Here is a 25,649-nt window from a genome sequence, read left to right as displayed (position 1 = left end):
GGTCACAAACGTATGTGAGTTGAAAATGCCAGGCCTGCCAAAAAACACACGCTGAACTCTAACCAAAGAAAAGGACACTGTTATTCTTACAAGGAAAGATTTGACGGGGCAGGAAATAGGTAGGGTCACAGAAGTTTGCTTAATACTGAAACTTATTTAACTGTCCTGAAGCCAAAACACAATGACTACAGACACTGAGTACCTGTCTGAGTAGTTACCAAGAGTTCCAGCCAACATAGAAATTGAAGAATATTCATAAGGATTCTCATAAGTTTAAAAAGTTTCAGTATATCACGCTCTTACAAAGCAAATTAGTTTAACATGCAGGGGTTGGACATGCTCAAGAACATGATTATGACAACAAGGAAGTTAAGCTAATGGAGTAAGAGAAGAAAGTTGGTGGTGGCGGGTGGGATGTTTCTCTTTATTCCAATTTTCCATTCTTGTTGAAACCCAGCAAGAGAAAGAAGCCACAGGCTCCTCCTTGGTTGCTCTCCTGCGCCAGGAGCGATTGTGCAAACGGCTCAACCTTCCAAACCTTATTTCAATTATCGACATTGTTCCACTCCTCGAGAGTTATGCTTTTTGCCAGCTTTCACTCAACTTATTGCTGCATGTTGCTTTCCACCAACATAGTCCCATTGGGAGTCATCAATAATTAATGACAAAGAACTTTGAGAAAGAAAAACACACACCCCTTGCAGAAGTGTGTGCACTGTGCAGTGGGAAAATAAAAGGCAAACTTCAAGTGCCATCTAGTGGTTAATTTGCTAAACTTGAAACAACTCTCCCAGCCTCTGCCCCTCAAGTATTTTCACAGACTACAGCTTAAGAAATTTAAAATTAAGGATCATAGAATAGTAGGGTTGGAAGGGGCCTACAAGGCCATCGAGATCATGGTGGTGTAGAAAGAGGACGGTGTGAAAAGAGGGTTAGTAGGGCTGTGTATAGGCATGATATCACAGAAAAGGCACCGTTGAGTGATAGTGTCAAGGGCTCCTTGGAGGGCTCTCTCAGTCTAATCCAGTAGCCATGTCCAAACGCAGACAAAGGGATTCTTTTCAAAGCTTTATTCTTCTTTTACAACTTAACAACTCTACAGGTAGCAACTAGATCTGAGCAGCAGCATCCCTATGCCCTAAGTTGGAACAGTTGGTCCCCATTTGAAAGGCAATTACTGGCAGACCCCTGAATATAAGGACTAGGGAGAATCCCTCCCCTTTTCCCTTGGATCCTCTGGGCACAACCGTTCTTTGAGCGCGAACCCTTTGGCGCCGCTCTCTGCGTCTGCGCCGCGCATCCACCCAGTCTGCTATCTGTGCTGAGACACTCCCTGGACTGCTTTCTAAACTAGGAATGTGGGTGGGAGGAATCTCCGTCAGCTCTCCCGAAGGAGCGACTGCTCTTCCTCAGCAGCAGAACTACTCTGGGAATCTATGGGCTCAGTGTCCACCCTGACAGATAGTGGCCATGGAATTCATCTACCTAATAATTTCAGCTTTTATTTGTTAAAATAAGTTTCTAGACTTCATGGTTATGAACGGTATGCTTGAAAGATTGTGGACACCTGTTGAAATCTCAGGTGGCAGAGGCATCAATGTGTAAGATTTCCATTGGTTAGAGGATGGGGTTTCAGTGCCAAATGGCTGCTGTACTGTCGTTATAACAACCTGAAGTAGAATAAATAACAGCAGACCTGTTTTAACTTCTGACCTTCTAAGCATGTATAGCAACCTACTAGAGTTCCAACAAGACTACCATTTTTTGCTGCCTGCCTAGAACTGCAAGAACAGGAGGGATGTCCAACACATTGCAGGTCACCATACATGGCTACTGGGCTACATTCAACTTGGTAGCTGCAGAATTTTATTTTTAGTAAAGCTCCAAGTATTTGTATGCCACACAAGAGGCAGAGGTCAATTTTACCCCCTTCTTACAACCTGCCAACGTGATCAAGCCTAGGTGCAAAGGTACAACTTTGTGAACTGGCACTAGGGCAAAGCTTGCGTGGTCTTTTAACACCCCACCAGTGTGGCTGTGCCATGCAAGGGCAGAGGGCAAGTTGAGAGCCTGTCTGGTGCAGTGGTTGGTGTCTGACCTGGACTGGGGAGACCCAGGTTCAAATCCTCACTCAGTCATAACCTTCGCTTGGTGACCTTGGGCCAGTTACTATCTCTTATCCTTCCCTACCTCCAAAGGTTGTTTTGAGACTAAACCAGGGAGGGTGGGCATGTGTGTGACTTTGGGCTCCTTAGAGGAAAGGTGGGATACAAATGTGGTAATAAAATTAAAAATAAAGCTGTCCTTTCACAAAGCTGTCCTTCTGCTTATTTGCACACTGGCTTGGGCGGAAAAAGCTGCAGCAAATCATAATACATACTGGAAGACAGCTTTGGCAAAGGTCCCAACCAATTTGGGACCTCTGATTCTCAGACTGTCCAGGTTGGCTAGAAAAACAATGTTCCCACTTATATTAATGTAATGCATTGTACATAGGGCTGCCTTTAAAAACAGCCCAGAAACTGTAGTTGGTACAGAATAGGGCTGCAAGGGGACCAAGACCAACATTATAGGCATATTATGCTGGTAGTATATCATCTTCACTGGCTCCCCATCCATTTTCAGGCCTAATTCAGTGCTGGTTACGATTTTTAAAGAGCTTCTTAACTTTGAGCTGGCGTATTTGAAGGATCCCCTCTTCCTTTATGTACCTACCCATTGTAGAGGCAGGCCACACCATGCTCTGAGATATTAACAGAGGCCTTTCACTGAATGCCCCTGCAGTATGGCAGGTGATCATAAGAAAAAGGAGCTTCTTTGTAGTGGCATTGCACTTATGAAATGCTGTCCCTGCTGTAGGGATGGGAGAAATTTGTTCAATTTGAATTTTAATGACAACTTATATAATTTTTCACTTTTGAACCAACACACGAACTGAAACTCAAGTTATCCCGAACTTTGCACTTTTCTGAATTTTGCAATAAAGTTCTCCAATCAAAAAATGCACACATCAGAGGAATATGCACACAAAAATGTGCATGTTAGTGAAAATGACTGCATTGTGAAAAGTACTGTATTAGGAAAATTGCTTACAAAAATGAGCATATGAGGTATAACTGCATAAAAATGCATGCATTAGGAGAAATAGGCACAAAAGTGTATACAATTTTTTGTGTAAACTTTAAAAAAATCTCAATGTTTGGGATAAACCAAACTTAAGACTGGAAAAGTGAGACACTGAGAGAACCCAGTTGACAGATGCTTCTATCCCTACCCCAGAGACCCCTTTTTAATGTCTTTCTGATGCCAAATAACTTTTTATTCTTGCACACTATTAAGATCTGATACTTTTTATCTTGCTAAATGCTGTGTTTTAGTGTGGCTACTATTCCAGAGTGTTTTTAGGTTTATATTATCTGATGCTTGGTATGGTTTTTTTTTTTTTTAGCTTTCCTGTTTTATGAAGATGATTTTAGTGCTAGTTTATATATATGTATTTTTTGTGATTTTAAATTGTTTTAATGTCTTTTGTACATATCCCAGACAATGAGTTATTCGGCAACTATTTGAGTAAATAAATAAACCACGACTCTTGTGTCTTCATACCAGTATCTCTCCACCTGATGGGGTCTTTAAATGCAATGGCCTTTTTCAGGCAGAAAGATAGACATCGTAGTGTCTACTGTTAAGTCGTTATATGTGTTCATTTGTTTTATTCAACTGTTTTTCTGTGGTGGCTTAGGATGATGAAATTAAATGCGGACTTAAGTATCCTTTTGCTAGGCTGCTAGCTCAGCAGGACGTACTTGGAAATCACTGCAAAATAAGAGCAGTTAGAAAGCTTGGTTCTCCAGCGTTTTGATTTACATTAGAAAAGTTCATCTTGAGGTGAACTTGGAAATACTGCTTTCTCAATGTAGATAAACTTTCTCCAGAGCCTTACTGGCACAGGTTCTGCAGATTCTCTTCTTCAGGTCAATATGGATTCTTCAGCTCAACAAGATTTTAAAGTTTTTTTTTAAAGAAATGAACCATAAAATGAAATGTTTTATGCCCAGGTAGGATAATTGCAAATATACTTTCCTTTAGGATTACCTCTGCACAGATACATAATGCTCAGTACACATATGGTCCTGTTGCACAGGAAGTACTCAGTGTTTCTCCATGATTAACTGGTACCATTGTTTATGAATATACGTATGATTATACTGTTCATATCAAATTCCATTCTAACTATAGCAGGGACTCTTAGAAAGCTTTATCTGCACCTCTGATAATTATTGATGGGGCTAGAACTGTCTGCAAGCACAGAATTTAGCACCATCGCAGAACTAAGTAGGTCAAGGACTAGTAGGTGCCCAGATGGGAAGGCGAGCTGCCAAGTGTGTGTGCTGCCTTATGATCCAGTGCCATATTTCTTCTCTTTCCTCCTGTGTTTTACTTCCACCTCCTGCTTCTATAGTAGCTTTTGGTTGTTTGTGAGTTCTTTTCAACAAAATATATTTTTGTTTTTGAAGAAAATTCTCAAACAGCATCAGGCTGCATTTTGAGCTAGCCAGTCTTCCTCTTTTTGTGCAGGAAATTGCACTTGGAAATAGTGGAATAGCAGAATGATTGTACCTGTGCAAATTTCCTGAAGTTTCTGGTCCGTTTTCATTTGGCACTGCATTGAAGTACACCTTTTAATATCATTTCCCCACACAAGCCTGGGAAGAGTCTCTTCTGTAAATTCAAAATTGGAGTAAAATAAACCATTTTAGGGGGTGGGAAAACCAGGAGACAATTGTTTCCTCCATCTATTCCAGCTGTATAGAATAGCATGTTACAAAGTACCCTAAGATTCAGCTATTTTGGGAGTGGTAGTCTGCACTGGGGAAGAGGCTCCATTCTGGCCTGACAGTAGGCTATTAATAGACAGGCCAAGAGAGCAATCCTATGGCCCCTAGACAGCTACCATAACATGTAGCATTGCCCCTTTTCCAGGTGCCCTTGCAAGTAGCGACCAGATACTTTTTTGAGTTGAGAATTATGTCAGAATATCCAGGAAGTGCAAAAGCTATTGCATAAGGTTAACCTGATCTGGACAATAGTCCAGAAGACACAGTTCAGATCAGAATTAGCATCGCAAGTGGCAACTAGCAATAGGGACTTTTCTATGGTTGTGTCCCATTTATCCTCCCCAGACACATCCACCGGCTTTTATGAGCTAGTTAAAGATAACCCTGTTCTCTCATGTATTTGAGGGGTGATCCTGTTTTATTGGCCCACTCTTGCTGATTTTGGACATACTGCTTTGTTCCAGTCATAGTTTTAACCACAATTTTATATAAAGTATTTTATTGTGATTTCACTGTTTTTTGTAAGATGCCTTAGGAACAATTGTGGCAAAACAATATAAATGGTTCAAGTAAACAAATACGTTTTGCATGGATTTAAAGTTGTCCACTATTCTCTGATAGTTTTATCTTTGAAGATTCATCAACATGGCAGCAGCATTACATTAACATCTGCTGTAAATAAGTAAGCAAAGTGAACCACGTTTTGTGACAAATGTTAAGTCCTTTTCCTTGCAAAATGGCTGTAACTTCAGCTCCTCGTTAAGAAAAAGCAAAAACATCTAGCAACAAAAGGTTTTATTTATACAAAAATGCTTTATACAAAGATACTAAAATGAAGTCATTTACTACACGTAATAGCTCTCATTTCTGTCCAGTGGATCCAAAGCCTCCTGAACCACGTTCTGTTTCATCCAGCACCTGAAAGAAACATATGCAGTCAGCTTTTCTAAAAGTTACTGCCTCTTACTGTATAATTTTTAGAAATGTATCCACTGCAGTGACCTGGTTCTCATGACACGACAGGCCACTGTGGCTTAATTTACCCACGGGGCTGTCGCATTGTGCCAGGTGCCTATGGGCACCATTTTTGCATGGTGCCTGTGGGTGCTCAGCTTGCTCTGTCATGCGAACCCAGGTGGCAGGGGGTTGTTTAAGGGATAGACAACCCTCCAATAATTAATGGCTTGTTCTGGGGTTGTTTGAAGGTTGTCTAACCCTCCAACAATGCGTGCTGCCTGGGTTTGCACAACACGCCACAGCAAGTCAGGCACCCACAGGCATGATGCAACAGCCCCTGTGGGTAAATTAAACCACGATGGGCTGTTGTGTTGTGCAAACCAGGCCAATATCTTTCTTGTTTGAGGGCAAGGGATTAACCCATAAAATGCAGTAGATAGTGAATGACAAGCTCTGAAGTGAATCGGTAATTCAAGAGCAAATAGGATCTCATTCCTTGTTTTTTGTTTTTTTTTTAACAATAAGTCAGTTGAGCTAGTAGTTAACTCTTTCCCAACTTAAAATATTTCAGGTTTCTTACCTGGACTTCTTCAAGTTCAGGATAGTAGATGCGCTCACATATCAGCTGGGCAATCCTGTCCCCCCTTTTAACTTCAAAACCAAAACAATAAGGGTTTAAAAATCATAGTACTGATACTTTAAGAACACTACTATATAATTATATAGTTATCAACAGGAATGTGTTATATTCATATCTTCCCTTTCTTTTTCAAAAGGGAAACTCAGCATGGTTAATTTCATGCTAAACCATGGCCTGGCCAATGCATTGTTCAGGTAAGGTATTTTACAAAATTTACTCTTGAAGTGTAGCTTTGTCCCCACCCCCACCCATTTATTTCTTTTGTACACTTCAGTCACAAACTCTCTGAACTTTCTAATATTTGGGCCTGCCATTTTCTGGTATAGCAAGAGAGTTATGCTTGAAACTTTGAATACAAAACAAATGGAGCAGTTATGCCATTTGCTTCCTTTTCTGGATGTTTCTTTAATTCCAGGAAAAATAAGCATCCTCTAAAACAAAGACTAGGCTGGCCACACAACCTTGTAAAGATTGAAAAATCAAGCTGCAACCAGAAACTTAAAGCAGTATCTCATTTTTCATTAGATCTTTCATATTAAGGATTGTACTTTTTACATGTAAGTAATATATCACTAGATCATGTTCTAAACGGAAGGTGGAAGAGAAGGAAGTTTTTGAGAGACTACAAAGTTCAGTTGGATATCTAAATCACCAAGTTTAATTCTTACCTTTAAAGGGTTCCTTTCCAAAGTTAAACAGTACAACACCAACATTTCCTCTGTAATCCTCATCAATAACCCCAGCTGTAAAAATACTATGATTAGCAAATGTAATGAAGTATATCTTTTATTACCTATTTATGCCACCTATTAAGAGATTCCACCCTCTGCTTGGCTGTTCAAAACACCTGAGTATTGAAATGTGAAACTGACTTAGCAGCAACCCACATTACACTGAAATCAATGAGGTGGTTGAAACATAACATTCCTTGCTTAATAAGTTATAGTATATTAAACTAGGTATGAGCATTGGGCCTGTATGCTTGCTCCCCCTTTCCTTCTGACTTTGGCGTTTTGATTTTGGTCTCTTTAAACCACCATTTCCCATTACATCCAAAGAACTGTAATTTAATGTCATGTTACAAACCAGGATCTTAATTCAAAAGACAGTAAGAGGGGAATGTGCAAGCCTAATACTTCTTCCCAGCCTAACAAACTATGGTTTAAGTTATGAATGTTATGTCCAAATTAATCCAGTAGCAAAACTCCAATTAGTTTCAATGGGACTGTGAATCAACTGAGTAGTAAAGGTCATTATATAGTGTAGCATGCTATGTAAATATTTTTTTGAAACAGGGACGGGGCAAAGGGAGGACACTGCTTGTACCTCACACCTCATGTAGGAATAGCCTTGTCTTCCTGGTTCTAGTGCAATTTTGTAGAAGCTGCAGCAAGGGGAGTTAAGGACAAGTGGGGCACAGCCAGAGAACTCTTGAACATTTGCCTTAAACAACATGCCATTTTTGCAATCACGGAGCAAGTCTCTGCTTGTGTCAGAGCAGCTAAAGTAAGAAATAATACTGGGCTGCCCAAGAAATTTAAGAGCAAACCAAAAGGAACCAGACAGCAGAATACAGGTAATTCATTGTTGGGTCTCAATGCAGAATATTAACCATGAAATGTTATACTCTTTCTGCCAGACTAAGAACACACACTGTTGAAATTCTTCATTCCATAGATAGACACACAAACATAGAGATTATGGAGATTCCCTTAATAACTTTTTCAGAATTAAGATAATCTTTAAATATTCATATTCACAAATCTCCCAGGACAACTGCATTTTAATACAGGAGCAAAATGAAAAGCATGTATATCAGCCAACTAGAGGAGATAATCAAATTCAATGGCAGCTCTACTCAGTATTCATAGATTTATTCCTAATGTGTGTGCATTTTAAATCATTTAGTATTATGAAGCATAATAGAGTCCTTTGGCATTATGTCCATTTACTCAACTGCAAAGATTAAAGATAACCAAGAACCAAGTATTCCAAATATTCATTGTGTGGCATAAGAAGCAGAAATGAATGCCACAGGTTTTGTTTGCTATCTTGAGACTATGAAGGTGCATTAAACAGTTCTGATTAGCCGGACATACATTTCAGCTCTCCAGGCACCTTGAACAGACAAATTGCATTGCTGTCATATCACCGTAAGTTGCAACACTGAGTCTTGTATCTTAAACCAAATCCAATATACTGACTTGTGGGTGCAATAGCTTATGGGACTGGACCATTGGGATTTGTTGGAATACTAGTAGTAGCTACGTTTTTAAGTAGCGGTGAACAACTAAGCTACTTCATTCAAAAGATATCAGCAATCAGAAGGAAAGTTAAGCAGCAAAATCCTCAACTGGTTTAAATCATAGCTCTGCTTGTTTTAGATGCTCTTATGTTAAGACTTCAATTTAAGAATTACTTGGAAGCAAAGCTCCATTACTTACTGGGATAAGAGAATAAAAATTTTCGTTTTACTATTTTAAAGGATTGTGCTACAGCTAAGAGGCATAGGATATGGCAGAAACCCCATGTGCAAATGAAACTTGAGATATGCTGCCGGAACAACCCAGATATACCAATGGAACAACCAAAATAGATTGGCGTCATGGGTAGCACATAGGGAAAGCACACTAATGCCATATCCTATATGCCCCCACCCCCATCGGTGGCACAATGTTACACCAGTCCCAGACCTGAAATAAAAAAATGTTCCTCCCATTTATTTTAACGGGAGAGAAATATATTTTAACAGTTATCCTGCATCAACAACTGTCCTTCTCACATTGCCACAACAGAGCATACGATATGGTGTAACTCATTACCCAATCACAGCACACTACCACCAGTATTTAAACCCCACATAGGGAGACCTTAGCTCAGATGACATAGCACACAGGATGGGGCTATCTCTCTCTGGCCCCATGTTGTGCACACATAGAGCTCACAAAGCTGAACTTGGTGAGGGGAAACAGGAAGAAAGGGCACTTTGCACACAACGGCATGGCCCTGTAGGACAAAGCCTCTGCTCCAACCACTGACACTACTGGCTAATCACTCATAAGCACTTTTACTTTGCAGGTTCATAATGCAAAGGCATGCAGCAGGATGAGCTGTTCCTTCATGCACAGAATCTCACTGCCACTCTCAAAAGGGGAAGGACTGGCTATGATCACAATCAATGTAAGCTCCCTCTCCCAGCTTAAGGTATAGTGGGGAGGAGGCTGAGACAGGAGCACTGGCTGAGTACTCAAGTGGTATCACTCACTCTTCCCTCTGGTCTCTCACTCCCTCACAAACATCTGTTGTGTATCCAGCTCTAGGGACTATTTATTTACTTGTGTACAGCATTTGTATACCACTCCACATCTAAACAGATTCTGTAGCGGTGAACAACAAAACAAAATTATTAACCATTATTTTAAAAGCAGAATACCAATAAAAACCATGGCTGGTCAATTGGGGAAGGCTTGTTGAAATAAAAGTCTGTTTCCCGCCTCCCAGCTGAGCAGAGCACAGCAGAGCAGAGCAAGCTGCTCCAGGGACTACAGAAGCAGGCAAGCTCCCAGAGAGCGAGCGAACGGGGGAGCAAACAGGAGTTGGCCAGGGGAATTCGGCAGGGGAGGTCAAGGGGGAGGCCCCTAACATTTTTTTTCATTTTTTAAAATTATTTTCATTTTTTATTTTAACTAACTTTTTTCCATTTATTTGTCTTGTAACACACACTTTCACACCAGTGGGACTCTGCTTTTAACCTCTACTGAGTAGAGGAGCAGGCACAGGCTAGTCTAGAACAATCACAAAGCTAGACACAAAAAGGGAAAAGAGGCTATGGAAGGACAAGACTCTCCAGTGGTGGTGACCTGCAAGGTGTGTGCCATGTTTGTTTTCTTGCCTGAGAACAACATGGCCTACACCTGCAACAAGTGCAAGTTGATCACGCTGCTGGAGGAAAAAGTAAGTGGACTGGAGCGGCGACTGTCGACCCTCCGGGGAATAAGAGAACACGAAGAGTTCTTGGACAGAATGGGGGAACTACAGCAGCAAAGGGCAGACCAGAAGCTTGAAGAGCAACAGCAAGATGAGGCAGTGGGAAATGCTGAGGTGAAGAAAAATGGAGTAGAGGATACTCCTTGGAAAAGGGTGACAGTTAGGAGAAGAAGAACTAGACGCCGCTCTACACCAGTGGAAGCAGTGGAGCTGTGGAACCGATTCCAGGTACTTGCGGATGAGACTGGAGGACAGCCTGCAGAGGAAGAATCACAGGGGAACCTGCATGAGAGTGAGAAAGAGGCTAAAGGTCAGTCAAACAGAGGCGATGAAACCCAGGCCTACAAGAAGAAGAAGAGAAGAGTGGTAGTAGTGGGAGACTCCTTGCTGCGTGGGATCGAGACCCAAGTATGTCGCGAAGACCCATGGACTCGCCAGGTATGTTGTCTCCCGGGAGGACAGATTAGAGACGTGACTGAAAGGTTGCCTGCACTCATAAAGCCCATTGACAGGTATCCCTTTCTTCTCATCCATGTGGGAACAAATGATACCGCCAAGCGGAGCTACGAAGAGATCACGTCAGACTTTGAAGCTTTGGGAAGGAAACTCAAGAACTTTGGGGCCCAGATAGTTTTCTCATCCATCCTTCCAGTAGTTAGAAGAGGGATAGAAAGGGAACGAAAAATACTCCGGGTGAATGACTGGCTACGAAGGTGGTGCCGACGAGAGAGATTTGGATTCTGGGACCACGGGCTATACTTCCTGGAAGATGGGCTGTTGGCTAGGGATGGGTTGCACCTCACAAAGGATGGGAAGAATGTGTTTGGCCACAGCATGAAGAACTTCATCAGGAGGGCTTTAAACTGAATCCTACGGGGAAGGGAGATGTAATGTTGGGGGTAACAATGGACATAGGCGCATGCACTGCAATGGAGAGAACAGCTCTGATAGCGCCCAATAATAGTCTTCAGACACATGTAGGAAGAAAGCCAGACTACGAAGCACATGGTCTTCGATGTCTATATACTAATGCCCAGAGTATGGGAAACAAACAGAACGAACTTGAACTCTTAATACAAGAGGGAAATTATGACCTGATAGGTATAACTGAGACTTGGTGGGATGACTCTCATGACTGGAATACAGCAATTGAAGGATATAACTTGTTCAAAAAGAACAGGAGGAACAGAAAGGGAGGTGGGGTTGCACTGTGTGTGAAAAATACATATCTCTGCACAGAAATACAGGAGGAGGAGCTTGGTAGCCCCATCGAGAGCATCTGGGTTGAAATAAATGGAGCAAAGAATAAAAGGAACCTGGTGGTCGGAGTCTACTACCGACCACCCAATCAAGGAGAAGACAAGGATGAAACTTTTGAAAAGCAAATAGCCAATGTTTTAAGGAAGCATGATGTAGTAGTAATGGGGGACTTCAATTTCCCCGATATTTGTTGGGAGACAAATTCTGCAAAACATGGCCCCTCCAGGAAATTCCTGACTTGTGTGGCGGATAACTTCCTCCTACAGAAAGTGGAGGAAGGAACTAGAGGATCGGCTATCCTTGACTTGATCCTAACCAACAGAGATGACTTAGTGGATAAAGTAGCAGTTACAGGAACTCTGGGGGAAAGCGACCATGTTGTACTTGAGTTCTTGGTTCTAAGGGAAGCAAAAGCCGAGTGTAGTCAAACGTGTACCCTGGATTTTAGGAAAGCTGATTTTCATAAACTCAGAACAATGATCAGTAAGGTCCCATGGCAAGCGATGCTAGCGAGAAAAGGAGTCCAAAATGGGTGGGAGCTTTTAAAAAAGGAAATTCTCAAGGCACAATCACAAGCAATTCCAACAAGAAGAAAAGGTGGAAGACAACAGAAGAAGCCAATGTGGCTTCACAAAAAGCTTAGGGATGACCTGAAAACAAAAAAGGACACATATAGGAAGTGGAAAGAAGGCCAAGTAACAAAGGAAGAGTACAGGCAGATAGCACAGAATTGCAGGGATGGCGTCAGGAAGGCTAAAGCTGAGAATGAGCTGAGGTTAGCAAGGGATGTTAAAAAAAACAAAAAGGCTTTCTTCAGCTACGTGCATAGTAAAAGGCAGAGGAAAGAAATGGTGGTTCAGCTATTAAATAAGGATGGCAAAACGATAACAGATGACAAAGAAAAGGCAGAGGTGCTCAATTCCTACTTTGGCTCAGTCTTCTCCCAAAAGATGGTCTGTGACCCCCCTGGCAAAGGTGAAGTACAGGCTGAAGGGGCAGGATTGCAGCTTGAGATCGACAGGCATATGGTCAAGGAACACCTCATTACTTTGAATGAGTTCAAATCTCCAGGGCCAGATGAACTGCACCCTAGAGTCATAAAGGAACTGGCAGAAGAACTCTCAGAACTGCTGTCTATTCTCTTTGAGAAATCATGGAGGACAGGGGAAGTGCCAGATGACTGGAGGAGGGCTAACGTTGTCCCTGTCTTCAAAAAGGGTAAAAAGGAGGAACCTGGGAACTACAGACCAGTCAGTCTGACATCAATCCCTGGGAAAATTCTGGAGCAGATCATAAAGCAATCCATCTGGAAGCACCTTGACAACAATGCCGTGATTACTCGAAGCCAACATGGATTTGTCAAAAACAAGTCCTGCCAGACAAATCTGATCTCATTTTTTGATCAAGTAACCTCCCTTGTGGACCGTGGGAATGCTGTAGACATCATATACCTCGACTTCAGCAAAGCTTTCGACAAAGTGCCCCATGATATCCTGATGAGCAAACTAGCTCAAAGTGGGCTAGATGAAACAATGATCCGGCGGATCCACAGTTGGCTACAGAATCGGACTCAAAGAGTGCTTATCAATGGGACCTTCTCAAACTGGGGAGAGGTAACGAGTGGGGTACCGCAGGGCTCAGTCCTGGGCCCAGTGCTCTTCCACAATTTTATCAATGACTTGGAGGAGGAGGTGCAGGGAATGCTGATCAAATTTGCAGATGACACAAAATTGGGCGGGATAGCTAATACTTTGGAAGACAGAAACAAAATTCAAAGTGATCTGGATAGACTGGAGCGCTGGGCAGAAAACAACAGAATGACATTTAATAGGGACAAATGCCAAGTTCTGCACCTAGGAAAAAGAAACCAAATGCACAGTTACAAGATGGCGGATACTTGGCTCAACCATACTACAAGCGAGAAGGATCTTGGAACTGTTGTCGATCACAAGCTGAATATGAGCCAACAATGTGATGTGGCTGCAAAAAAGGCAAATGCTATTTTGGGCTGCATTTATAGAAGCATCGCTTCCAAATCCCGGGAAGTACTAGTTCCCCTCTACTCAGCACTGGTTAGGCCTCATCTGGAGTACTGTGTCCAGTTCTGGGCACCACACTTTAAGAAGGATACAGACAAACTGGAGAGGGTTCAGAGGAGGGCAACAAAGATGATCAGGGGACTGGAAACAAAGCCCTATGAGGAGAGACTGAAAGAACTGGGCATGTTTAGCCTTGAGAAGAGAAGACTGAGGGGAGATATGATAGCACTCTTCAAGTACTTGAAAGGTTGTCACAGAGAAGAAGGCCAGGATCTCTTCTTGATCATCCCAGAGTGCAGGACTCGGAATAATGGGCTCAAGTTACAGGAAGCCAGATTCCGGCTGAACATCAGGAAAAACGTCCTGACTATTAGAGCAATACGACAATGGAACCAATTACCTGGGGAGGTGGTGAGCTCTCCCACACTGGAGGCCTTCAAGACGAGGCTGGACAGCCATTTGTCAGGGATGCTCTGACTTGGATTCCTGCACTGAGCAGGGGGTTGGACTCGATGGCCTTGTAGGCCCCTTCCAACCCTACTATTCTATGATTCTATGAAAAATGACTTCAGCAAGCACCAGAAACAAAACAATGTTGGTGCCTGCATGACATCCAGAGGCAGGGACTTCCGCAGCAAGGGAGCCACCAAACTGAAGGCTCTACTTGGGGTGGATTCCAACCAGGCCCTAGGGCTATGCGAAACCACCCGGAGCACCTCATCTGATGACCTCAGTGACTGGGCAGGGTGATAAGGGATAAGGTGCTTGCTCTGGTATCCTGTTCCCAAGCTGTTTGGGCTTTATATACTAGTAACAAAAACTTAAACCTGGCCTGGTAGTGAATAGGCAGCCAGTGCGGCTCCCTCAGCAAAGGAGTTGCATGCTGAAAAGGAGCAGCTCCCGACAATAGCTGAGCTGCTGCATTCTGCACTAGCTGCAGCTCCCAGACCAGCCTATGTGCAGTAGCTGCTGACTGTGGTTCGTTGAGCTCTGCCCCTGTTTTACTTTTCACAAGCCGCTCTTCAATAGGTACAGTCAATGGGACAAAGGAACCACCCTCTACCATGGAGACCACGAGGGAAGCTCACCTCATCTTCACCAGCAGCGACCAGCTCGCAGCCAGCTGTTTGCTGTGGGGTTGCCAGCCAACTTGTACTATCTATGTAATCTATTTATTTATTCATTTCATTTCTATACCACCCAATAACAGAAGCTCTCTGGGCGGTTCACAAAAATTAAAACCAAACAGCACACAATAAAACAATTTAAAATATATAGAACATTAAAACCACAATATAACAATACAACCATAATAAAACCTAGCAGCAGGAGTTTAAAGTACAGATTTAAAACAGCAAAGCTAAAAGTCTAGAAAGCTAAAATGCCTGGGAAAATAAAAAGGTCTTCATCTGGCGCTGAAAGGAATACAGTGTAGGTGCCAGGCGAACCTCACCAGGGAGCTCATTCCACAGCCGGGGCACCACAGCAGAAAAAGCCCTCTTCCTAGTAGCCACCCGCCTCACTTCCTTTGGCAGGGGTTCACGGAGAAGGGCCGCTGACGATGATCTTAAGGTCTGGGCAGGCACATATGGGAGGAGGCGATCCTTCAGGTAACCTGGCCCCAAGCCGTTAAGGGCTTTAAATGTTAATACCAGCACTTTGAATCGGGCCCGGAAATGGACCGGCAGTCAGTGCAGCTGAAAAAGTACTGGCGTAATATGAGCTCGCAGGCCAGTCCCTGTTAACAATCTTGCTGCCCTATTTTGGCCCAGCTGAAGTTTCCGGACCGTTTTCAAAGGCGGCCCCATGTATAACACATTGTAGTAATCCAGACGAGAAGTTATCAGAGCATGGATAACTGCAGCTAGGCTATCTCTGTCCAGATAAGGGCGTAGTTGGTATACCAGCCTAAGCTTATAAAAAGTGCCCCGTGCCACTGAGTTCACCTGTGCCTTAAGTGACAGTTCTGGATCCAAGAGTACCCCCAAACCTACTAGGCAGGTTCCTAGCAAGTTCCATTACAGTCAGACAATAGATAAAGGTGTTTCTAACATAGAGCTAGAACGATAAGGGACACAAAACCTCTTTTCTGTCATACAACAACCAAGGCACAGGAGACCTGCTGGAGCAACTAGTAGGCAACCTCAGACATCAGAGCCTTTCAGGATCTACCCCACCCCAGATGCTACGCAAAAAATCATTATCATTACCATGTGTCACTCCTGTGTTTACTAGGGGTTGGTAGACAGGGATCACATTCTCACACTGATGGGCTAGCAAACCCTAGACATACAGTGGGGAAATAGCAGGGGAGGAGGAAAGACATCCCAGGAAGCAGCCAGTCACCTAGGCATGAGCCAGGAAAAGGAGGTGCCTGAGCAGGGATGGGGAGGCAGCATGCAAAGGAGCAGTGCATCTATCTGGTGGGGGGGGCTAGTCACTAACAAAGAGGAAGGGCCAGCACATGATGGACAGGCAACTGATCAACAAAGGCAATCATCTTACAGAGCCCAAGGAACAGCCAAGCCAATTGATATGTTGCATCAATGTGGAGCCATCCCTTCAGAAGGAAGCCCCACCTACCCTGCCACAGCTGCACAGGAAGCCTATGCCACATCCATCAGCCCAGGGGAATGGGAGCACAGCCACAGGACCCAACAAAAGAACCAGACACAGAAGATAGTAAGTTAAAAAAGAAGTTATTTTGACACCTCATTGCCATGTAAGATTATATACTGCAGGTATTGCCTTCAAACAGCAATGAGATTTTCTAGTATGCTGCTCTAAGGCTATTAATATAGTTCTATGATAAAAGTAGTAGCATAAGTGTTGTCAAAACCATGTTAATTTCAAGCTCCATTGGAACAGAAAGAAGTTTGTTGAATAGTTTAAGGCTTGCGGTGAGTGGTGGAAATAAGATCAGAGCAAGTCAGTGAAGGGGTTTAAGAAACCCATTACTATTGCTGGCTTAACTGAAAGGGTTTAAGAAACCCATTTGACTGTATTAGAGAATGCAAACGTCAGGGATAGAGGGCTAATTTATTGTATGCAGCTCCAAGTCAGCCATATGAGAAATCTCAGCTGCTTGTGAATCCAGCTGTCAAGCTGAATAACGTGATATATATTTTTACTATCACATGATTAATAGGGCATTTTTTATATTAAAACAAAGCAAGCTGGGATATGATTAAACCAAGTGTTGAAAAGCCTATACAGAGTTCAAATGAACTAATTGTGCCCAGACAACAACTTGAGTCAATGGAAAAGATAATTTCTTGTTAGCTGTATGAGTGGACATGCATACAGTGTTTCTACAAAGGAAAGAATCGTTCCAAATCTAAGGCAAGCAATTTGAGGGATGGGGAGACAAGGGTCAAGATGGAAACAAATGCAACCAGACTTAAGATGCACCCACTTGCCTCTAGGCAAGATTGTTAATCCCCAGTTTAAGAGAGACAGAGAAGTATTTACACAATCATTTAAGGGTACAATATATTCCATAATACTCAACTCCAACCAAGTTCCCAAAGCTCTTAATATGCTATATTCACATTATGTACTTTGGGTGGAAAGCATCTAAATCATAACTGGAAAATTCATGCACAAGAACTGGCAATGGGAAGGACTGATGTAAGGCAGAAAACCTTACTCTGTCAAAACTTTGGCATTTTACTTGTAGGAAAACTATCCACACCTACCAGCTGTGATTCTAAACAGATTCTTGTGTGTTTCCAACTTTCCCCAACATGCTGTTTACAGCTTGGGATTTCAAATAATGTAACCCTAGTTTAATAAGTTAAACAAGTGCTTAGAAAACCAAAGATTGAAACATCATCTTAAGAGGCATTGCCCATTTTTTCTCACATAGGGTGGAATTCATCTGCTGTAACCTGTGTGCCTGATCTAAAAACAAAGAATGCATACTATGGAATGATTACCTATATGGAAATTTTATTAACCAATTAAAACTCATGTTAGGAGATCAACATTCCTTTACATAGGCTGCACCCTACTTTCATTGAAACTAGTGAGAGCTTTTCTACAGAGCACTGCTAAAAATATAAGTATCATACAAAGGTTTTATACTAAGAGCAACCTCTATGTAACATTTTTACTTGTATTTTGTGCACTGTCACTTGTTATTACGCATATAGACTTTTCAAAAGGTTAAGAAAGGTTTCCGATATGAATACATTAATAGTCATTAAATTATCATTCATGAGCAGTATACATATCATCTCTACATATCAGACAGTGCAAAAATTATGTAAGCCAGATATTAAATTGCTGGTTTGAACTCAGTTGGGCATGCTGTCCTAACAAGAAATCCATTATTTCTCTCTATATACTAGTTTTCAAATTATGTCTGAGGGAATTCTGGGCTCTCTTGGAAGCTTATAAGGGGCTTCTCAATAAGAAGACCCACAGTAACAGACAAGTTCATCTAAAATATAGCTTGCCTACCACTGATCTTCCCCTGGATTATACAACTGCATGGAGAGTATAAGGCACGTTCTATGGCAAACTCTCAGTACACACAGGTGTATATACTAAAATATGCTCTAGAATACACAGGTGGTTAGACCCAGATGGGCAGAGCAATCCTAACCTCCTCAAACAGCTATCCAGGGAGATTAGGAAGTGGCAAAGGTGCCCCTCTGCTAGCAGACAGGAACGTCAGTAAACAGGAAGCGAAAGAGGGGGCCACCCTGGAGGCTCCTGTTATGCCAGTGGAAAGTTCCATGGGCATAAACATACCACCGCAGTAGGCCCTACAATGGGGTATTCTGGGAGTGGACAGACACAGCTTTGGATCCAAAGGCCTTTCCCTCCTCAGAGAGGGACCAGATTAGGCCCAAATCACCAACACCAGCCTTGAGTTGGCGTAGCTAATTCCCTCTCCCCTGATTCCACTGGTGAAAGAATTCTGAAAAAATAAGATCCGTAGGACTAAAAAAGTCTGATCAAATTGCTTCCCCAACCCCTGCCCTCACTGATCTGTGCAGGCCAAGCTTTGGAAGTGGTGGGCCATCCACCATTTTATATGTATAAAGGATCTTGTATAACCTATCCATTGAAATTACAGAGGATTGATTTATTTACTATGAAAAATCATATTCTGCCCTTCAGTATTTTTTTTACTAGTAAAATGTGCAGATTTGTAATGAACCACACAGCACCTGAACAAGCATATTTAATCTGAAGTTTCAGTGTTGTCAACTAGGGATTATTTTAAAATCTGAAAACATTAAGGTATGTACTTCATTTTTCAGCATGCAAATTTATACCGGTATTATAGTATATAAAAAATTAACTTACCACCAACATCTATGAAATGTTTTGCAGCTAATCCAGACCGAGGAGCTGAAATAGGGAAAATACACTGATTTTTGTAAAATGTACATATTATCCAATGCACGTTGTTCAACACTAATAAAATTTAAGCACTTTAGACATATTAAAATGTTTCCAGCAAGAGCATTATATGGCTGCTTTCAGCAAAAAATAAATACAAAACTTAAAAGTGACTTTAATTAGAGAGCTGTTTTTAAGGAGTTGCATCTAGCAATAATTGTTTTCTTTGCTGCAACATGTAGCTTCACCCACATTGATTAACATTACAGGCATGACACATATGAACATGGCTAAGTTGATTAAGGAAGCCAGGAATAAACAGGAAAGATCCATTCATACTTCCTTAACAAATTTATGATACCTGATGTGGCCAGTAGAAAGTTGTATGGCATGACAGAACAACTGCTGTGATACCTCCGCCCCACTCGGTGGTTTGTGATTCTTTTCAGGTAAGGCAGGAGGAAAACATTTTGGCCCCAGAATAAAAACTCTACTACATACTGAAAACAGAATTACTGTAGTCATATTAGTAAACATTGTTAAAAACAAGTTCTAACAGCCCAATGACATAGAGTTCACTTTTATGCAGGAAGTAAGTTCAGGACCTCAACTACAAAAGGACACACTGAATTTGCTTTCATTGGTTAAAATAAAAACCAACTGAAATCTTTAGAGAATCACATCTGAAAACGCTGATTTGCTGACAAAATGTTGTGGTTTGTGATATTGTACCAATACACCATACACAGTATTTGCTGACCTAGCAAGTTTTAGGATGTGACTTGTATGATTATCAGAATTCCAGATGCAAAGCAACACAAAATGATGTGCTTCACATAAAATGAAGATGTTCAAATTCTAGATTATACAAATGAATTCATTAATATGGCTGTTAAACACAGCTTTGAGAAGCCACTATAAACTTGCCCTAGGCAAATCGTATACACACTTCAACACAAGAGACTATTCAGAGGTAATGTAGTCTTACAGATGATCACTTTTGGGATGATTTCCAGGAAAGAATACATATGGAGAGTTATGAGAATTAAAAATTGTATTGTGCAGTTTTCATGAGAGAAGCCCTAGAAGGCATTGCAAAATTATAAGCTTTCTGTTTCCCAACTTACCTATACGACCATAGCACCCAGCAGGAAGAGCAATCTGAATATCTGTTTTCACTATAGCCTTTCCTGAAGCAGGGATCTCACAGTCATATGCACTAGGAAAGCAACGAAAGGTATGTTATTGCCATACGATGGTAGCAGACATTTTATCTCAATTACTATATTGAGAGTGTTGCATTCAAGCATCCAACAGAGATGCATCCGCTGGTTCTGCTGCGCTCACAGAAGCCTGCTCATGTAATGGAGCTTTCACATTGCTAAAAATAAACCCGGAAACAAGCAGAAAGACTCATTTTGGGATTGGGACAGGTCAGCAGAGCTCCTTTCTATGAGCTCTGCTGACTTGCCCTGTTCCAGAAACAAGCATTCCCTGTTGTTTGGGTTATTTTTGGCAGTGCAAAAGCCCTGTTGTGCGAGCGGGCACTCCTGTGAACAGAATAAGATATTATCCAAGTATTTTTAAATGACATAAGAGGCGCATAACATACAACAAAACTAAGCATGAAAGCTAACCAGATTCATGGTTAGGCTACTGCCTATGTGTCTGTTTCTGACGCTAGAAAACGAGTTGCTGTATTACTGAATTGCAATATTAAACACATCCCACAACTAACTGCTAATGCTAAATATTAGTATTAGTAATAAGTACACAGGCTATGATTCAGATTCTTAGCCCAGTTTGACTCTCTATCTGGTTTCAGGAGGTGGGAAAGAAATGTAAAATACGGACACCTCTGAAATATTGTGCTTCATCAACTTAGTATTCAAACAGTAGGTCAGGTGTCACAAGTAGTCCATGTCCTGATCTAAGGTAAACTGTACTAGTGATACCAGCAATATTTAAAAAAGTTTTGTAACAGAGAGAAATAGAGAATGAGAGTAGACAGGGGCAAGAACCAAATGCTCTTTTACTGTTAATTGTTGTAAAGAGGGAAACTCAGCAGGTGCAACTTCTCCCAATTGCTGACAAGCGGCACATGCCAAAATCCCCTCTCTGGTACAACTATGGAGGTCCTTTCCATATGGTCACTCTTGCTCTAAATAACAAAGACAGACAATACATACACTAACAATTTAGAAGCGAGTCACATGGTATAGACATTAAGAGTGAATCACAGGTCCAAAAGATAAGTAGTTGTAGTACAAATCTAGGGATCTAACAGGATGTTCAACTCTGGATATAATTTTTGTTAAAGATTACTGAACAATTGCAAAGTGACCACACTATAGCCACCTAATTTTAGATTACGTGATGGGCCTCTCAAGCACATTTTGAGCAGTGCACAAATTATGGGGGGGGGGGGGGATAGAGGGTCCAAGGTCCCTCTCTTTTATACGGTTGTTTCATGTTGTACTTTATCTTATTTGCTGTTAGCCACCATGGGGCGCCATTACACAGAAAAGCAAGATAGTAAGTCTTAAATAATAATACCTTTTGTGAAAGCCCCATGGCTGTTTTTAGAAGACTGAGGCCCCTGGGGAAAGGCCATAATTTCGCTAAAATTGCTGGAATCAGAGGTGGGCCTTGTGGATTTCATTAATGACCCTCCCCACCCCAATTCCATCACGGGTTTTGAGCTCCGATGATCCTTGTAGATGCAAAATGAGATTAATTTGACAAGATATACTGTCGCCTCAGAAGAGAAAGCAAGAGGATAAGGAAGATGGCCCAAGCTACTGACAAAGTTTTTTGTTTTACTGTTTTATAGCACAATCCTATGTATGTCTACTCAGAAGTAAGTCTCATTCGGTTCAATGGGGTTTACTCCCAGGAAAGTGTTTATAGGATTGCACTGTTAATGCATTATTGTTTTTATTTGAATTGTTGTACACCGCTGTAGTGACATTTCTGGAAATGTGGTATGTAAAGACAGAGTAATTTTGAAATTAAACGTTTTGGCTTCCGCCTTTATCAGTAGCTGCAATGTTAAATGGATACCAAGAGTGGCAGTTTAGAATTCTGGGAGATGGCAATTTCCGAGGAGAAAAAAAACCCAGAGGTATGAGTGGTATGAAGTTTATGAATTATCATATTATACAGATTAAGGTCATATGGACTAAGAGCTCTGAGTCTGTAGATCCAGAAGTTTTCCTTTATGTCAAGCCTGTCAGCGTTCTTTGTTTGTTCAACTGGAAGTAACTGTAAGCCTGAGAGACTATTAGTTCAGGTGAATTAAAAAGTCTGCCAACAAGCTGGTCTAGTTTTTTAGTATGCATGCAGATTTGTGGTTATGGAATCTTGTTCTTAGGTCCGTTGTAGTTTTTCCTACATATTGCACGACATATCTATCATCTACCTATCATCTATTATCTACCTATCATCTATCTACCTATCTATCATCTATCTATCAATCATCTACCTACCTACCTACCTATCATCTACCTATCATCTATCTACCTACCTACCATCTACCTATCTACCTACCTACCATCTACCTATCTACCTACCTACCATCTACCTACCTACCATCTACCTATCATCTACCTATCTACCTATCATCTACCTACCTATCATCTATCTATCTTTTCAATGAAACGAACTGCATTAGTGGAAATGCACGTTACTGATTGTCTACCTGGCTCGTAACTGCGCTCTTAAAAGAAGCGGTTTCACTCCTCATCCTTAAATTAATCAAATGCATAAGCTCTCTGGCTGGCTCACCTGTGCAAGTCATAGCCCGCAGCACGGGAGGAGCCCCTGGAAGGGGCAAAGGCGTTTTCGGAAAGCCTGGCGAAGCGGAGCCTCTTGCTGAGCTCCTCGGGGCTGAAGGAGGCCTTGAGCCTCTTGCTGGGGGATGAGGCAGGGTCCGCTTCTGAGCAAGGCATAGCGTGCGCGCGCGGCCGGGAAGCGGGCAAAGAAGGCCCCGCCGCTTCTGCGGAGACAGAGGGAAAGAAGTAGAAAGCCCGCGCTTTCTCTCCCGCGCGTGGGCTGTTAAACCCAAACGCCAATGAGCGGGCGCGGGGGGCGGGATTTGACGCGGGGAAGCCGTTAGGGAAGCGCTTCCGAGCGGGAAAGAGGCCAACGGCTCTCCAGCGCGGGCTGGCGGCTCCGATTCCGGTGGGGCTGCGGATCCATGGTGGGGTTCAGTCAGAGCCAGCCAGGACTCTAAAGGAGCTATCCGAGGTGCTGAAGCCCGCCTGTCGTCCGTCCCCCACACACAACCGGTCCAGCACCTCGGATAGCTCCTTTAGAGTCCTGGCTGGCTCTGACTGAACCCCGCCATGGATCCGCAGCCCCACCGGAATCGGAGCCGCCAGCCTCCGCTGCGACTCTCCTCGTCAGCCCCGCGGCTCTCGTAGAGATACGTGAGGGGAAATCGGAGGAAGCGAGCGCCTCGCCTCGCGAAGAGTGGCGAAACCCTGGGCTTTAGCGTAACTGGACGCGAGGGCTTTAGCGAGCTCGCGGCGTCTTCCCTCCTCGACTCCAAAAAGTAGGTAGGAAAGACACGGGTCCTGTTTTGCGTCAGGAAGGGGTGTGCGCGTGCGTGTGGTGGTGGGGTGTCATTTTAAAGCATTTCCCCCTACAGACACGCACCCCTGTTAGGAAGCACAGGAACTCGTATAGTTTTTGTTGTTGTTGGAGAGTTGAGAAAGAAAAACTCTGCGCTCCTCTCGGTTCCTAGTTCTTTCCCCAGAGACCAGGGATAGCGCCCGAAGAAAGCTCAGAAAAGGGCTTCGCGTTCGAGTCGACTTCGCAAGTCTGTCGGCCCGCTCCATTCTCACCCGGCTTCCTGTCGCATCCGGTACCAGGCTGGGACTGCCATCATCCCAGCCTTCCTTAACCTGGTGCCTTCCAGAGGTTTTGGACTCTCAGCCGGCGGACACGGATGGCTCCGATTTCGGTGGGGCTGCGAGTCCATTCTGAGTTTCCGTCAGAGCCAACCAGAACTCTAAAAGGGGCAGTCCAAGATGCCGAACCTATTTTGAGGACAGGGTTCCCGCACCTTGGATATCGTTTTCAGAGTTCTGACTAAAAGTCAGAATGGACTCGCAGCCCCACCGAAACCGGAGCCATCAGCCGCCGCTCCTCCCGCCATTCCTGACCATCGGCCAGGAATACTGGGAGCTGATGGGAATTGAAGTCCAAAGAGTGGGAGGGCGCCACGTGGAGGGAAGGCTGGCGCTCGACACAGGCCCGCTGGTTACCCCTCCTCCCTTCCCCCCCCCTTGGACTTTTCTTCGCCGCCCCCTCCAAACGGAATGGTATTGCCCGGTTAATACGCTCGCTCAGGGTGAGGAGCGCCGCAGGCCCTGCTGGCAGAATCCACTTCGCCCCCCCTCCAAACGGAATGGTATTGCCCGGTTAATACGCTCGCTCAGGGTGAGGAGCGCCGCAGGCCCTGCTGGCAGAATCCTCTTCGCCGCCCCCTCCAAACGGAATGGTATTGCCCGGTTAATACGCTCGCTCAGGGTGAGGAGCGCCGCAGGCCCTGCTGGCAGAATCCACTTCGCCGCCCCCTCCAAACGGAATGGTATTGCCCGGTTAATACGCTCGCTCAGGGTGAGGAGCGCCGCAGGCCCTGCTGGCAGAATCCACTTCGCCGCCCCCTCCAAACGGAATGGTATTGCCCGGTTAATACGCCCGCTCAGGGTGAGGAGCGCCGCAGGCCCTGCTGGCAGAATCCACTTCGCCCCCCCTCCAAACGGAATGGTATTGCCCGGTTAATACGCTCGCTCAGGGTGAGGAGCGCCGCAGGCCCTGCTGGCAGAATCCACTTCGCCGCCCCCTCCAAACGGAATGGTATTGCCCGGTTAATACGCCCGCTCAGGGTGAGGAGCGCCGCAGGCCCTGCTGGCAGAATCCACTTCGCCCCCCCTCCAAACGGAATGGTATTGCCCGGTTAATACGCTCGCTCAGGGTGAGGAGCGCCGCAGGCCCTGCTGGCAGAATCCACTTCGCCGCCCCCTCCAAACGGAATGGTATTGCCCGGTTAATACGCTCGCTCAGGGTGAGGAGCGCCGCAGGCCCTGCTGGCAGAATCCACTTCGCCGCCCCCTCCAGACGGAATGGTATTGCCCGGTTAATACGCTCGCTCAGGGTGAGGAGCGCCGCAGGCCCAGTGTCTTGGGGGGGGGGGGGAGAAAAGGACATTTCGCCCCTGCGGCCCGTGTGGTAAACCCCTTCTCCAGGTGGGAGGAGTCTCGCGACGTTCTGAGCGTGTTAGCAACCGAACAGACCGCCCGCTCTTGGTTCTCCCCTCCCCCGCCGCGCGGCTCCTTACTGTTGCTGTTGTTAAGCTGCCTGAAGAAACGCCAGGCCGTGGCCATGGCCGCTCGTTCGCGGTCCGCGGTCCGCCTCCCACGACTGGCCGCGGCGCAGCGATCTCCTCTTGCCTCCCGTACAGGACAGGTTTAGGCAGCCATCGCCTTAGAAGACGACGGTTGGGAAAAACCGCTGCTGTTGCCGCCCACCTCCTCTGAGGGCATTTTAAAAGTGCGCTTGAGCCCT

The 25,649-nt window shown here is 43.9% G+C and overlaps 1 protein-coding gene and 1 long non-coding RNA gene across 10 annotated transcripts in view; one reads left to right on the top strand and one right to left on the bottom strand.

Moving 5' to 3' along the window:
* Positions 1-1,780: 1,780 nt before the first annotated feature.
* DUT (deoxyuridine triphosphatase) lies at positions 1,781-25,649 on the bottom strand. 4 transcript variants are annotated; one of them, XM_084817118.1, is made up of 8 exons: positions 24,220-25,649; positions 23,736-24,048; positions 22,863-23,073; positions 20,204-20,295; positions 19,041-19,085; positions 7,104-7,178; positions 6,376-6,446; positions 1,781-5,756 (listed from the first exon to the last, which is right to left on the bottom strand). In XM_084817118.1, the coding sequence occupies exons 3-8, from the start codon at positions 23,024-23,026 to the stop codon at positions 5,700-5,702; spliced, it is 504 nt and encodes a 167-aa protein (XP_084673244.1). In that variant the 5' UTR covers positions 23,027-23,073; positions 23,736-24,048; positions 24,220-25,649; the 3' UTR covers positions 1,781-5,699. The 4 variants fall into 4 exon arrangements, with proteins under 4 accessions (XP_084673244.1, XP_084673241.1, XP_084673243.1 ...); XM_084817115.1 differs by having other exon boundaries at positions 22,863-23,247; positions 23,469-25,649; XM_084817117.1 differs by having other exon boundaries at positions 23,736-25,649.
* Positions 23,500-25,649, top strand: part of LOC146337119 (uncharacterized) — an 88,241-nt gene continuing 86,091 nt past the window's right edge. For 4 of the 6 annotated variants that reach the window (XR_014785354.1, XR_014785356.1, XR_014785355.1 and 1 more), the window contains exon 1: positions 23,500-23,631. This is a non-coding gene — a long non-coding RNA (uncharacterized LOC146337119). Of the gene's footprint in view, positions 23,636-24,373; positions 25,240-25,649 lie in introns of those variants that run through there. The other 2 variants (XR_014785357.1, XR_014785358.1) reach the window with 2 other exon arrangements.

This window comes from Heloderma suspectum, chromosome 11 (genome assembly GCF_057233095.1).
Source record: "Heloderma suspectum isolate Gila_16-S chromosome 11, 16-S_ref, whole genome shotgun sequence".
Lineage (NCBI taxonomy): Eukaryota > Metazoa > Chordata > Lepidosauria > Squamata > Helodermatidae > Heloderma > Heloderma suspectum.
Note: the sequence above shows the minus strand (reverse complement) of the source record. Positions and strands in the feature narration are given on the sequence as shown.